Here is a 15,944-nt window from a genome sequence, read left to right on the forward strand (position 1 = left end):
CACACGTCTTCCTTAACTTACCTGACACAAATACACAGGTCATTTTCTACTTCTGCTCCTGCTACTGCTTTCCTACCAGTTGTGTGCTCCTTTTCTAATTTATTGTTTTGCTGATGTATTATTTTACATGTTTCTGGACTGAAGTTAAGCTGCTGTGATTATAACTTGCCTCCACTCTTGCCAAGCCTGTTCTCTTCCTTCCTAAATCTCTTAAAGATTTGTGTTTCTGGCAAACAGACAAATTTAATAGAAATAAAGTCATACCAAGAAGCTAAACCTTTTCAGCTTCTGTTCTGCTCCTGTTGTTGTGAAAATGAAACCACACAAGGCTTTTTCTAATTTTCAAGTACCTTATATTCGACATGCAAATTATCTACTTGTTCACTGTTACTGACTGGATTGCTCCAACTAGGCCTAGGACCTGTTTTCAATGTAGATGTGAAGTAGCATTTAGGTAGCCTAAGGGAATTTGCACAGAAAATTGAGGAAAGTCTTTAGTCTTCTTCCAAAAACTGCTATGCGATCCTTAATTTTCACACACACTGCTATAAGGTTAAGCAGATGGGACATTGGTTTCATGTGTCATTTTAAAGGATGGCACCACAGGAATACAGCACACCCATTTAAATTCTTTACTTAGCCAGTGAGTTTGCATTTGGTTTAAGTAGTCTTTATATTTTTTGGAAAGAGTATATTTGTAGGTAGAGTAGGTAGTTAATATGTGAGTTGTCTAGGCTTTTGGGATCTTGTTCTGATATTAATGAACAACAGTTTGCTTCTGATTTACAAATGATAATGCACCAAAAAAGCACCAAGACACATTTGAAGAAGTATTGTAAGTTTGATCAATGCCTGAAAATTCACTTTGTCTTTCTGATTAGTTGTTTTTCTTTTTTGCTAAGTCTAAGTTACAGGAGGAAAGAAAAGCTGCTAATTTCTTTTAGATTTTTAGGCTGAAACTCATTAATCCACTGTCTGATGGTATCAACCAGCACAAATTTTCTGTTATCTCCAAATTCAGCTCCATGATCCAGGTCAGAAGTAGGCTGATAACAGCTAAAAGAAGTGGAAGAATGGTTGTATCAGTCATCACAACTGAGTCATGAGGGTAAGAATTATTTCATTATCAGGATATGCTCTGGATCTCGAAGAATGTTTCTGAAATGGTTTTTTTTCTGTGTACTGGGGCAAATGACAGATAATCTGCTATCACTTGGAAAAAGAGAATGTGGGGTGGGACTGACAGACAACTTGCACTAATCCATCAGGAAAAAAAAGCATCTGCAATGTAATAGAAGGAGGGGAAAAGTTTGCCAGTCTACAGACACTAAATACTTCTAATAAAACAGGAGTTACACTGTAGAGGGACAGCAGTTCACAAAGTGAACATTCTTGAGGTTATGTGTATACTTGGTGGCTCATTTTAGTTTTATAAGTAAGGGATTCTAAAGCTAGTTAGTTAATTACTTTGCATTTAGGATGATTTATACTCCCTCCACAAGCAGCAGTGCTGTTATGCAAGTTTCTCACGGGAAGGAACAAGTAGAAGAGAAGAAGGTAGTGGGGAGAATTAGAGGAAAAGGCAAACAAGTAAAAAGAGTGTCGGATTAAAGCCTGAGCGGTAAGAGGCCCCGATGAACTGAAAATGGGAAGGGACATTTATATACATAATACATGTGTTACACACTTCTACAACTGGTGGTTATGATCAGACTGCAAGGGACAGCGATTTCAGTGGAGATTAAAAAATGACAATAGAAGTGACAAGAGACCTTTGAGATGTTTCTGTGTGCTAAAATACACTGTACTGAGCTCTGAGATGGAAGGGAAGCTTATTTCATGGCTCAGGAGTATATGTTGACAAGACTTTACTTTAGATCAATAACCCACCATTAGGAAAAGATGTGGCATACAGAAAAGATTAATTAGAATGCACATGGACAGGGGGTTGGTGGCACTTAAAAAGAGATTGTGGGCAAGAATGGCAATTAGGAGCAGATGGTTGTGGAGATGGACACATACCAGTAATTCAGCAGCAAATGTTGATGGGAGCTATTGAAATCTGTGCAGTCATGTTCTCACCTTGGATTGGAAAGCATTTAGTATTTTCTTTAGAAAGATTTGAGGATTCGTCGAGCTGTCAACTGAAAATATTTAGAGAGAAAGACCATCTTAACTACCCCTTTGGTCATTGAACTGCTAGATATTTCTGCTATAAAACAAGTTTAATCTGTGGAAAGTGTTGAGAAGGGGTCATGTCAAAGTCCCAAGAACTTAAAGCACAAGTACCTAAAGTATCTATAGTAGCTTAGTTTTCCTTGCAATCCTTGAGTTATATTAAGATCATTCTCTTCCAGGGCAATCTTGCCAATAAAATCAAAGAATATAACTAAAAGCAGCCCAAGTCCTTACTTAAACAAAAACAGCCATTATAATTAATAAAGATGTCTGAATTTTAAAACTGGATGTAATGACAAGCTATAAATGAAATACACAAAAGGATATACATTTTTCCTATATATAGTAGGATATATAATTTTTCCCTGCATCCTAGCTACTTTTAGTTATATCCTTTTTTTTATTAAGAATTTAAAAATATGAGGCAGTTTCAATGACTGAGCTGAAGGTTCTGACTATTTGCTAGTCACACCTGAAATACAGAGTTACAAAGTAAAACGTAATGCAACATGACTGCTTAAGGCATCTACTTACATACAGTGCTCTGCCTTAACTCCACAAACTGTTAAGACAGGATGGACAGAATAATTTTAAAGCATGGTGAATCAGAGACGATCTTATAGTTTGGTCCATTTATTAATGACTGCATTCCAGCTGATGTTCTTGTCCTAATACTGTTTTTGTCAATTTTTGCTTCCTGTCTACATCTGCAAATTTGTCTGATACACTCTAATGAAATTTTCATAAATTATACTGTGATACTTACATATAAACTATATTTAGAGTGTATTTCTAGCTTAAAAAGCAACAAAGCGGCTGCATCTTGAATTTTATTAAGAAAATGTTTATTTTTAATATAATTTTTATACCAACTGTTTTAAAAGGACTGAAAACCATACTTTTATACAGCAATATGTACTGTTTTACAGCTGAATGAGATTAGGCATTACCTTTTTGAATTTTGCTTGTGACTGAATACCAGTATTTCTATTTTATGATAATATGAGCCTCACCTACTGTTATAGGCAAAAGGTACCCCTGCGTATAATGATCTCTTATTTATCACTCCTGCTATAGTGAACTCTTCTGTGTCTGATAATGGATATGTGCTGTCTTTGTACTTGCTAATCAAAATTTCAGACATTTTCTCCCTGGGATCCCATCTGCAAAGGGCACTTCACAGTAGGGCCACCTATTCAACAAAATACAGTAAATAAATAATAATCTTGCATTTTCTGTATGCTCCTCATCTACATATCTGCAGTTAAAAAATGGCTGTGTTATACACAACTATATTATACGTGTTTCTAAAATGATCTTTTAACATTCCTTCTTATGGCTGAATCAATGCTACCACTATAAGGTCTTCTCTTACCTCAGTTGCATCCAGAAATAACTCTGCTGCCTTGCATTGCCATGGCTCTCCTACCCTGCACACCATGACAGACTGCAGCACTGTTTATGGAACAAGCAGTACCTGGACACCTCTGGCATTTCTGTTTCCTTCCTTACATCAAGAAGCACTTATTCACTTAGTACCCAAGAAGCAGACTGCATAAGACGCATCTTGCCTGAGACTCTCACTCCCTGCCAAAGATTCAGACTACACCCCACCTCCCTAAACGTCAACATCACTGGTCTGTACACTTTTTAGACACACCCTGGAGTAGCCACAAGGGATCCTTGTGGCAGTTGATCTGGTGACTCATGTACACTGATTACCCCATGCTACCATTATCATAAAAAGAGGAATCTCTGTACTGCTGTATCAATTATAAAACCATTTAATGAGGTGGGGGGGGGGGTCATCTCAAGTGTTAGACTTAGTTTCTGTGAGTAAACAGTGTTCTATCAACATAACTTCAAGAAAGGTCTGTCACGCCATTAAAAAGTTCACAACAACGGGAAAGTCTTCTTAGCCTTCTTTATCTCTGACTGGAATCGTTGCAAATAATTTGTTGTTTCTGGTGTTTATGAGGGTGAGTCAATAGTAGTATAAAACAGCAGCAGTATTTCTTAGAGATATGTTAGAGAAAAATATTAACTGACAAACTTAAGTCAGCAACCAGCAGAACAAACATAGGAATGATCATGTAATTCTTACCACATGTTCCTGCAATGCCTGGTATGTTGTGGATGCTGAATTGCAAGAAGAGATAGGGGCAGTCAGCCTGTCTTCTATGCCTGCAAAATTTTGTTCAATCTGAAATAAAAAAAAAAAATGGTCAGTTGCACAAAACACAAAAGTTGTTAAATTTTATTATTATTATTTTATATATATATATATATATATATATATATATATATATATATATATATATATATATATATATCTATATATTACATCAAAGACAAAACATTCCAAACATTACAGCACTCCAAAACCAAAGTTTCAAGTGTAATTCCTTTAATTCCTTGAATATGTCAAAAAAAGTAAAGCCTCCAATTAGCATAACCATCACAGACCGGTTTCGCAAAAAAGCGACATCAGTGCAAAGGCATGCAATTTCCTGTTCATTTAAATAAACTCCATTTGAACAGACATCCCCCTACTTCAAGAATTACATCAACTCCAAACAGATAGTGAAAATACATGCTTAAATACACCCATACCTGCATTAATATATCACCAACAAGTACATGTGCATCAAAATTCATACTATAAATATATTTTCAATTCACAAATGAGTGCATATATTTATAAAACACAAATATATATACACTGCTGTACTGTGGCAAGATATGCATGTGCAGTGTCACACACAAGTGAATATCACCCATTGGAATGCTGCTTTTATCTCAACAGGCAGGTGTAACAGGCACCTACAGTTATACACTATTGCACTCATGTACCTCTAAACATAATCACCTGGTAAGGGATAGCAACACACTGATAAACGACAGACCCCCAAACAGGCAAATCTAGCCTTTGCAACACCATCATTTATAATAAATTACACTCATGAAAATGTTCATGTACAAACCTATCATGAGATGGCATTCTGCCGACACATGACAGCCAACTACACCACATCTAGGCAGTTGTAGCTTTTGTAGCATCAGCATTTGTAACCTACTACACTGCTGCACCTGTTCTCATATAGACAGCATACTGACATAGGACAGTTAACTCCCCATCACCCAGGCAGCCCTAGCCCTTGTAACACCAACATTTGTAACTACTGCACTCCTGCAACTGCTAACATGCACACATATAGCAAGGTAGTAGCTGTTCAGAAGATGAGGGTCCAGTAGCCTTTACTTGGCTATGTGTGGAAAAAGGTGGTGCACAATGTCAGTGCTGTACACACCATACACCAATGTTGGAAGCATATATATGGCATGATATGGAGGGCCTTAATAAAAGTACTAAAACAGCAGCAGATTTGGCGGCGATAGGGTATGGTCCCTGTGTCAAGCTCCACACTCACAGAGAAAGAATCCTTTCTTGCATCCCCTCATGGCAAAGCTATTAGGACAGTCATCATGCTTAGGTGCTTATGGGTATCAATATAGCTTCTGGAGGTGGACAGATGCATCATATCTCTCAGGGGACACCAACCAGTTAATTACCAGACAGAAGGAGGTATATTGCCACTGTGACTATTCTCATACAGCATGGTATGCAGCAATTACTTCCTCTGTAATACACACGTGATTGCACAAGCAGACATGCAGAATCACTGCCAGTGGCAGGTGCTTTATATTTTGCTGTGATACTACAGTTGTCAGTAACTTGCACACCATTGGGCATGTAAGCCATACATTACCATATGGTATGCTATGGGTTTGCATCCAGGGGGACCACCACTGGTACCATGACACTTCCACAGACTGGGCAACAATGACAGTCTGAGGCCTGACCCAATGAGGTTTCATGATGACACCAACATGCACACTGAATCACAGTCCCAGGACACAATGAAATGGTCATGTCTCACTTCTGGATGGATATACATCCTCAGATCAGGATAAAAATTTAACCCCTCCACAAACATACGGCATGGTATGGTATGCCAACTATCCTGTCTATGAGGACTCCACTATCACTGATGCTAAAGCCACTATTAGTGGTAACCATGCAGTTATGAATGAGTGCACCATAGGTGACATTTGCTACAAAGTGAGTAGCTATGTAACACAACATCATCTACTGCCCCAACCAGCCCCAGTATGTGTGCAACACTTTGCATCAAGCAGCAGATGTGCAGGCTGTAATCTTGGCACAATCCACTGCTACACACATGTTAATGGAGATGTCTGGTGATGTGTGTTGCCCTCGGACAACAGTGCAGGCCAGGCACAATGATATGAATGGCCTTGTGCACTTCATGGAAGACCACATTCTTACAAAGTACACCTGCACAAGAATGTAAGACAGTGTCTCCATTGATGTCTTGCACCCCAGATTGGCCCATGGCTTCTGGTGTGTGTGCACTTTCTTGTGTTGGAAGTTTAGGATGACCATTGTAAAGTACACAGTCAGTACCTTCTGTAGTTGACATGATCCCCATCGCTACAGCAACAGTATAGTTGACAAGAAGAAAGCCCACTTAGAGTGGGCTACTTAGTGTACGAGCATTGTACATGTTTTTTTTACCTCCAGTCAACGGGGGCAACAGAGCATGGACAGCCTTTACAGAGGCAGGGCCAAGCTGCAGGTTCCCATGCTGCCTATCCCAAAACACCCCATCAAGGTCACCCCACTGCATAGTGCTGTTTTGGCACTCCCACGTTCATGACTGAGGAGATAATATCTGACACAGAAACTACCCACCCTCATGATCCAATGTCTCTGCCTCTGGTGACCTGTGATCTCCATGGTAATTCAATCTGGCATGTGTACATGCCTCCCCAGGCACCTGTGCAAATGCTGAGGGGTGTGATCTATGCCACATTTCCATTTGTGAGTATATTTAGAAATATCTAATGCATAATGTGCCTCTTCCACATACTAACCAGCATAGCTGTTACATAAAATTGCATGCATCATTTTGTCCTGGCTGACATTGCACTACCATTATCCACATGCCCAGCTATATACTGTGCACAATGCCATTTGGAGTGGTGTGGAGCAGATATTTCTGGTGGTCTATTGGTATCTGTGTAGCTGCAGAATGAAGCCAAGGTGATCACCATGGGTCCTGCTACTTCAATGATGGAGGATACTGGGAATGCTGTCTGGCCTACCTGCTAGTGCTGAATCATGTTATTTAGCATGCCACAAATACATAACATGCTGTAGTTGGCGCATACTGCACCAAACCCCAAATGTATCCAGATAGTGAAATCATGCCTTAGGCAGACAGAACAACACTCAGCCATATCACTGATTTAAGCATAATGTACACCTGTTCTCCCATGTCTTGTTCATTCTCTGTGGGCATCATCATAGAGAAATAACCTGCACCTCCTGTAATACATGAGGAACACATGGAAGAAATTGAGGGGGTTGGGATTTTTCCATATGATCTGTACATGGCTGACTTAGAAAATCTAGAGAAAAAGAAGGAGATGCAATTAAATGTAGGTTTTGCAGTACAAAACTAGAAACAGTTGCATAACCTGTTGCTGGTTGTGAAATACTAAGACTGAGAATCTGTTTACTGAAAAGCACAATAATGTGGCAAGATAATTACAGTGGAGATTGTGCAAACACTGCAGTATAAAACAAATGAGAAGCATTAGACTAGTCTTACTGCCTTGTTCAATATTTAAGCTTTCCTCATTCCTCCACAGTAGGTCAGTGGTCATGGATATGCACTTCCCGACTCTGTCTGTTGCCATCTGGTTGGGATGGGTATTCTGAGGCATTGTATTAACTGGCTCAATAAAACAGACAGTGTATGTGAGAGGTGTAAATACACGTTAGTGCTGGAGGCAAAACGCTCTCATTCAACCAAAATTAATCCTATACAGGTTGCACCACACCTTCTGCACAGGGTAAAGACCCTACACATAAAACTACTTATGCTGGGGCAGTTATAGGTAACTGTCCTAAAACATTGAGACCTCCTGCACAGCACTATCAAAGAGAAGCACCTCAGCCATCACATAAACACTCCGTTAAAACACCACCCACAGCTACACATAGTAGCACTGTATCCAGTGCCTCCAACGCTAAGCCCTTAAGGCATACCAGCACACAGACAAATTTCCTGGTCACTGGTGATTCTATAGTGAGGAATACCAATGTCCTCCTCACCTGACTGAGTAAGGAGAGAATCATGGTTAGCTGCCTTTCTAGGGCTAGGATCCATCAAGTCACACAGGCACTCATGTCATTGAACTACAGTTACCAGTATAACTCTGTCATGGACCATGTGGGTGTTAAAGACCTGAGACATACCTTCCTTGACTATATGAAGCAAAACATGAGTGAGCATAATGATTGTGTGTCTTAGGCAGGTACAAGCCTTGCACTGTGCAGAATACTACCTTCTCCAAGGATGATGCCATGTCACCAACAGAAAATCATTGATTTTAACAATTGGTTTAGCTTCTGCTGTCGAGGGGGTACAATATTTAACAGCCTGGGAGGACATGGTTGACAGACCACGCTGCTTTGCCAGGGATGGTCTGTACTTATCCCCTCTAGGCTTTCAGATATTGGCAAAGGCCTTTTCCACCCAGAGTCCCTCACCATTCAACCTAAATGATATTCATGGGGATCTCAATTACCCCTATGTAGACTGGAAATCCTACACCACTTCTAATGCACAAGTCCAGTGATTCCTAAACTTTGTTAACACCAACATCCTGCAATAGTTGGTCCATTTTCCTACCAGGGATACAAACATCCCTGACCTTGTACTCATGAACATGGGGGACCAATTTTCCTCAACCAGTGTAATATCTTCACTAGTCATACCTGACCATAAGGCAGTATAACTTGAAATAAAAATTAAATCCAGGAATCCAAAAAAAAAAACAAAAATCTTTAGGAACTACTGCATGGCTAACATCTCTCTATCTATTAAGCAACACCTTGGCTAAATTTCAAGCACCCTTAAACCCAGTAAACACCATAGAATACACTGAGCTAATCACAAAATCTCTGATCAGCCATACTGACAGCTGTACAAATGAGTTGTGCCCAGTCATATTAAGAATAATGCAAATTTAAAAGACAAGTCACCCTGGTGGAATCACACTATCACACTATCAGTTATACAACAAAAGTAAAAATCTTGGCCAAGCGTTGGGGAAACAAAGTCATACATACTAAAAGCCCCCTGACCAATCTAAACAGGCAGCTAAGTAGGTTAATTAACACTTCAAAGGCTAAATTTGAAGAAAAAATAGCTTCTCAAGCAAAGGCAACCACAGAGCTTTCTACAGCTATGTCTGTAACCTCACAGCAATGTGCAGAACTTATTGTAAATTACATCATCTACAGTAAACCTGAGGCCATTGCCAGCCTTTTGGCTAACAGGTTCAGCTCAAATTTCTTCCTCCACTCCCCCTTCTGACAGTCCAAAGTACCACATAACACAATCCCCCCAACCATTACTATAAAACAGGTTATTAATGCACTTTCCAAGACAAAAAATACTGCATCGGTCCATGAAACATGACCTCTCTGTTCCACTTGAATTGCTTTTCAGCTGGAGCCTTCAGTCAGGTTTTGTTTGTTCTCAAGGAATGGAAGATGGCTACAGTCATTCCCGTCCACAAAGGAGGTCCAAACACTGATCTGGGTAATTACAGGCCCATAAGTCTTACCAGCCTCATATGTAAAGCCATGGAAAGAATCATCATGGACATGATAAATGAGGACATAGATAACCTGTAAAAGCTGGACCCATCACAGTTCTGCATTGTTAAAGGAAGGTCATGCCTATTAAATTTGGTGGATTTTTGAGAGGGTCATCAAAGCACTGGATAAAGGTAAGACTGTGCACACAGCTTACCTCAACCTGGCCAAGGTTTTGATACAATACCACACTCAGGCATTATAGACAAGCTCACATATATAGGTATAAACCCTTTTATCACTTGTTGGATAGCCAACTGGCTTAGTGATAGGACCCAGGAGGTCAAAATGGGTGAGGTTATTTCCACTAAGAGGCCAGTCAATAACAGAGTCCATCAGGGCTTGGTATTGGGCCCACTCCTTTTTGGCATCTATTTCTCTGAAATGGAAACAAATACTGAAGGTTTTTAAGGCTAACTAAGTATTTAGATGATTGCAATCTGAGGGTTATAATCAACTCCCAAGCAGACACTAGCATTCTACAAGAAGGTCTATCTCTGACTAATAAATGGTGCCAAAGCCATTGTCTTAAACTCAATGCTAAAAAATGCATAATTGTATCTATTAATAAATCAACCATCCCAGCTAATTACCATGTTGATAATACATCCCTAAGATTCAACCCAGTGGTCAGGGATCTGGGTACGCATGTAGACAGTAGCCTTACCTTCGACCACTACGTGGCTACAGTATTGAGGAAATCCTTTTATGTTGCGCAACTAACACATAAGGGCATGGCATCTAAGTCTAAAGAGGTCATTATCCCACTGTGCTCCTCTCTATCAGACCAATCATAGAGCACAATGCTCCCTGACCAGGCATATGCAACAACTAGAGTGACCTCAAAGATTCCTTATAAAAATAATACAAGGTGTAACAAACGTGCTTTATGCAGAGTGGCTTAAATCCCCTTTCCTCTCTACTCAGTCTCCTACAGAATTCTGAGGGGGGTTCTATGTCTGGATTACAAGGCATCCACAAACCCCACACTTATGAATCTCCTACATATTTGTAAGTCAAACAGTACCATAGATACAACATCTAGGGACCTGAATTTTGTCTGCAACATAAACAGAACATGCTGGGCAGACAGATATGTGTTCCAGAGACTACCCCTCCTATTGAACAGGCTTCCCATCCATGTGAAGCTGAGTTCCTCTATTACCCATTTTAAGTACAACCTAGACAAGTGGATGGGGAATAGAAAGTTTACACTGGGCCTGGCACCCATGTCCCTTATGGACAGAGGTAGCTTAGAAATGTAGTAACAGTCTATGAATTTATGAATCTATGAATCTATGAATAAGCCACAAAAAAAAAAAAAAAACTGAAAGTGAAACTCTGGTCACATGTAACTACCGACTGTCAATAAATTAGAAGCAAGAAAATCAGACATTGTAATTCAGGAAAAAAGAAAACAGCAAAAACAGCATTAATTATTGAAATAGCTATACCTGCAACTACTAGTTGAAATACACAAAGTTATAAAATTGCCTCTGTCTTATTTGGTTAAAAAGATTGATTTTATTTTTTTCATTTTATTTATATTTTTTAGCATTTGTTTACTGCAAAGTCAGACTTAGAACAAAGCCAATTTTCAGAGGAAACCCGGGGAGAAATGCCCCAGATATTTAAACCTACTGTATGGTACCTTGTCATACCGCTCAACCAGAAGACATAGACAATAGTAACAAAGGCCCTTGAAAAATAAGAACATCCAGCTAAAAATATGGGCATCTACTTAGCATACATTTTGACTACCAAATAGCACATACCTCTTCCTGCTTCCAGAAGGAATGTGGGATACTACTCAGAAAAATGTATAAGAAACAGAGAATGACAAAAATGGTGGAGAATGTAAGCACATTATCAAACAGCCAGTGTAAAATATGTAGACTTTAATGAACTGTATCACAAAATTCTACCACACAAGGTCATTTATTTATGCTTTAGAGAAATGAAGTTGTAAAATGTGTGCCCTCTGTCTTTGAATTATTGTTGCCACTAGTAAGATGGTCATGCAATGTGGTTTTCTGTGTAAAAGAAAGGTTAAAAATCACATATCATGAGAGGAATTCAGAAAATTGTGTGAAGGGGTAAATCAAGCCTAAACATAAGGATAAACCTCCAAAAATAAGGAGATCCTAAATCAGGCCTGAAAATAGGAATGCTCCTCCAAAATAGGGACAGTTGAGAGGTCTCCTATTTTTATTTTACTATAGAAGTTAATATACTTATTTTACAGCCTAACTTCAGTCTGTAATGATTTGCCTCTAATTTGCCAGAAAACCACAGAGAGAAAGAATATTGGCTGTGTCCTGGGTGAAATAAATCCCAAACCCCAGAGGGAAACACAAGATGTTACTGATTAGTTTTTCCTTCTTATTCTAAATTGCTTTAGAAAATGAGTCAAACTTTAAATGACACCCTATTAGAGAACAAATGCTTGCCAACAATTAATTATTGTACATGTATTAGATATCAGAAAACAAATCCACAGCATCATGGCTGCATATTAAGCCTCTGTGTAAATATAGACTGAAAAAAAAAAAGAAAAAACAAAGAGCAGCCATCTTGTTTTGACTCACTAAATATGGCTGTTTATTGGGTGAAAAACAAACAAAGAAAAAATAAGTAAATGAAAGGAAAAAATAAATAAAAACTCAGGTAGCAAAAGTAACTGCAGTTAGTTACAAGGACTTGTATTTTACTTTTCCATCATTCACCTCAGTTTAAAAAGTCATGTTTATCAAGACTGGGAAACTGTAAATACAAAAAATGCAAATGTGTGCATGTGCGTATGTGTGAAAGACAGCAAGGAAATAGGAAAGAAAAAGAATGTAAATCAATAATGATTGAAAAAAGACCCCAGATCAGAGCAACTTTATATATTACCCTAATCATACCTCTCAACCTCTTACAGCAAGAAATCTGAACAAAGCCATAAATAAAAGGGAAACAAAGGCCAGAAAATATGGACAATTTTTAAATACTGCTCTTACAAACTTAGAAAGCTGATAGAATATTTTACATTAACATGAATTTTCTGAAGGGTATGAAGTCTTAAACTCAAATGTCTGTCATTATTTTATAACTTTAATATTTAATGATTTGCCACCAATTTGCCAGAAAAACACTAGTTTATGAAAAATGTAGCAAAAATATGAGGCAAAAATCTGGACATTCTGCCTAAAACTGCACAGTTGAGAGGTACAACCCTAATTTTCTTAAAAAAATTAATAAAACAAGACCTTTTCCATCAATTTGCATTTTCTGAACTATAAAAAGAATGAACTATACTGTCTTGTTTCATTGATTGTAATCCCAAGTGAGTTACTGGAAAAATCAAAAATTTTTTGAGGAATAGCGCAAATATATGAGACAATATCAGGAACCGTCTGCAAAATCAAGAACACGTGAGAGAAACAGGGATGGGGGGGGTTGCAATGCCTTGCACTGTATATTTTTTTTCATTCATTTGATCACAGTGAGACATATGAGGCATACACACTCAAGAAAGTGGTTGTGATTGGGTTTTGTGTGTGTGTGTGTGTGTGTGTGTGTGTGTGTGTGTGTGTGTGTGTGTGTGTGTGTGTGTGTGTAGACATTATTAAATACTTACATAATGTGTTTTCAGAATGAAAAAGCAATGAAAAATGTGATTTGCACTGACAACTGTTACTGAATGCACATAACTGGCCAGGACTTATTGATTATATCATAACAGTTCCACTATTAAAGTTAAAGTTCCTTAATGGATAATAATGTATAATAGTAAGTCTATACAATGCAATACATTTAGGTGAGTTTATTATTATTGTCAGGTTGCTGCTGTTCGAAGGTATAATAAGTGTAGAGTGGTGAATTCAATTATTCATTTATATAATATGAACAATGGAATGTTTTATGGTGTGTATTTTAAAATGATAATTTTTGGGGGTAAAAGTGCTGTAGGATTGTGTCTTTAAATTAAATGGATGATCACATGACTTTAACCCCTATTTTAGCCGGGTGCTTCAAAATGGATTTATCTGATGAAGTTTTACCCATTGTAAGATGAAAGTGCTCATTTTAGAACTTGGAATAAAATTTTTTTAATGTGGATAATTTATAGCTTGTTTGTGGAGACGTTCTAGTGCCTGGCATAATTTGTGGAGTTAATAGTTTGTCTTTTGTCTTTTTACTCTGGACATCTCTTCCTTCACATATCTGCTTTGCATTTTCATGTAAGTTACACTGTAGAGCTTCATTCAACTCTTAATGTGAAAAATTATTGAAAGAGCCTTATGGGGTTCAAGAATAAATATCTGATGTCTGTGTTAATGATTCAGAAAGGTAACCAGCACACATATCTGATTCCATACAATATATGCAATATAGATTAGTGTGAGCAGTGCAGTAACTCTGGTAAAGAGTACTCTAGGTACGATCAATGTGCTCGATAAATGGAAATCTATGGTCAAGATGGGGAATAATTAAGAATAATACCTGTGTCAGGCTATTATCAAACTTTTGCTGCTGTGACATGTTTTCCTTGACAGTTTCCTCCAGGCGATGTAAATGCTGTCTGAGTTCTTCCCAGCTCCTAGTAGTTTGAGTCATTCTGGCCTTAATACGTGCAGCCTCACCAGAAGCAATGTTCTTATTCAAAGCCTGAGCTTCCTGCTCCAGGTTTGGAATTCTGCTTGCATTCTCAGAAACCTCTTTGAGAAAACCCTGGAAGATAAAATACGTGTTAGTTGCCTTTGCAATCTATATATCTGGATTTATTTTTCAATAAATTTATTATCTGCTGTTATGTGTTCTGTTTCACTAAAAATTAAGATTTTCAAGTGAATTGTCTGCAAGAATCTATAAGCCAAAGATATGGATATAAACAAGTGAGATGTTTGGCATATTCTAATGAATATATTATATACATTTCTGAATTCTTTTAAAAACATTTTATTATCCGCATTAAACAAACTTCATCCATATTTATATTCTAGTGCAACTTGGATCTATGGATAGGAAACACAAAATTTAACCTAGGATAGCCACCATACTACTAATATACAGAGGTAGCTCTTAAATGCTTTATCCCATGCATGGGTCCTCTCAAATTATCTATGGCATGATCCCAGTTATTCTCATTAGAGGTAACATATACAATATTTGTCCATGGGATGAGTAAGGCCAATCTCTAATCAAATGAGATAGGCTAAATGGACCAAAAAGGGAAAATGGCTTGACTTAAAATTGCCCACAATGGCTGATAGCCTAGTACTTTCCTGTGAACCTATGAACTTAAAATCGCATAAGTAATCAGTTCTGAAAGGGTGGATTGTGCTACAGTTACTCATAATAAGGGTCACTATAAAACTGCACCTACAATTTTACCACAGTTTCTGGAATTTTCATCTTGCTCACTCTACAAAATTTACAATTTTTAAATGACATTATTTTTTTGACTAAAATGTCGAAACTATTCACATATTCACGTAAATCTAACAAATGATTGCATCATTTTGACAAAATAATGCAGTGTATGGTATGTAAAGCAAGAGTTAAGTCATTTTAGGTGACTTTTTCATCATTCAAGCTATGGGCTAGAATTTAATCCTACTAATCTTCTGAGTTAAAACAAGCAGTCATACAACTTTTCAGTGACAAAAAATTAAACAGTAGGTGTGAGAAGAGGTGAAACTGCCCCCATCCATATAGATGAGGCTCCGACTACAGAGTTTTAGTCTGTACAGCTAATATTTCTTGCTGTTAATGGCTCATAGTAAATATTAATGTAAATATATGAGACGTTTGATTGACATGGCAGTTTGCCATGTTGAACATGTTCAAGGGAGTTAGGTTTATTGATCCCATGCATTTTACAGTGACCTAACTGCATGTTTATCAGACACAACAAAATTCACATCATCTCTACTATTGACCATTTCATGAAGAAATTGTCCTTATCAGTTTTGGCAATTTATTTTCTTTGCAGTCGTATGGAATTAAAACTTGCTACTAAGTA

The 15,944-nt window shown here is 37.9% G+C and overlaps 1 protein-coding gene across 1 annotated transcript in view; it reads right to left on the reverse strand.

Moving 5' to 3' along the window:
* LOC122793396 (nesprin-1-like) overlaps nt 1-15,944 on the reverse strand; it is an 876,647-nt gene that overhangs the window by 231,158 nt on the left and 629,545 nt on the right. Inside the window, exons 32-33 of the mRNA XM_044061803.1 lie at nt 14,423-14,650; nt 4,283-4,381 (exon numbers count right to left, since the gene is read on the reverse strand). Coding sequence (XP_043917738.1) covers nt 4,283-4,381; nt 14,423-14,650 — 327 coding nt within the window. The remainder of the gene's footprint in view (nt 1-4,282; nt 4,382-14,422; nt 14,651-15,944) is intronic.

This window comes from Protopterus annectens, chromosome 1.part0 (assembly GCF_019279795.1).
Source record: "Protopterus annectens isolate FY-2018-M chromosome 1.part0, PAN1.0, whole genome shotgun sequence".
NCBI lineage: Eukaryota > Metazoa > Chordata > Ceratodontiformes > Protopteridae > Protopterus > Protopterus annectens.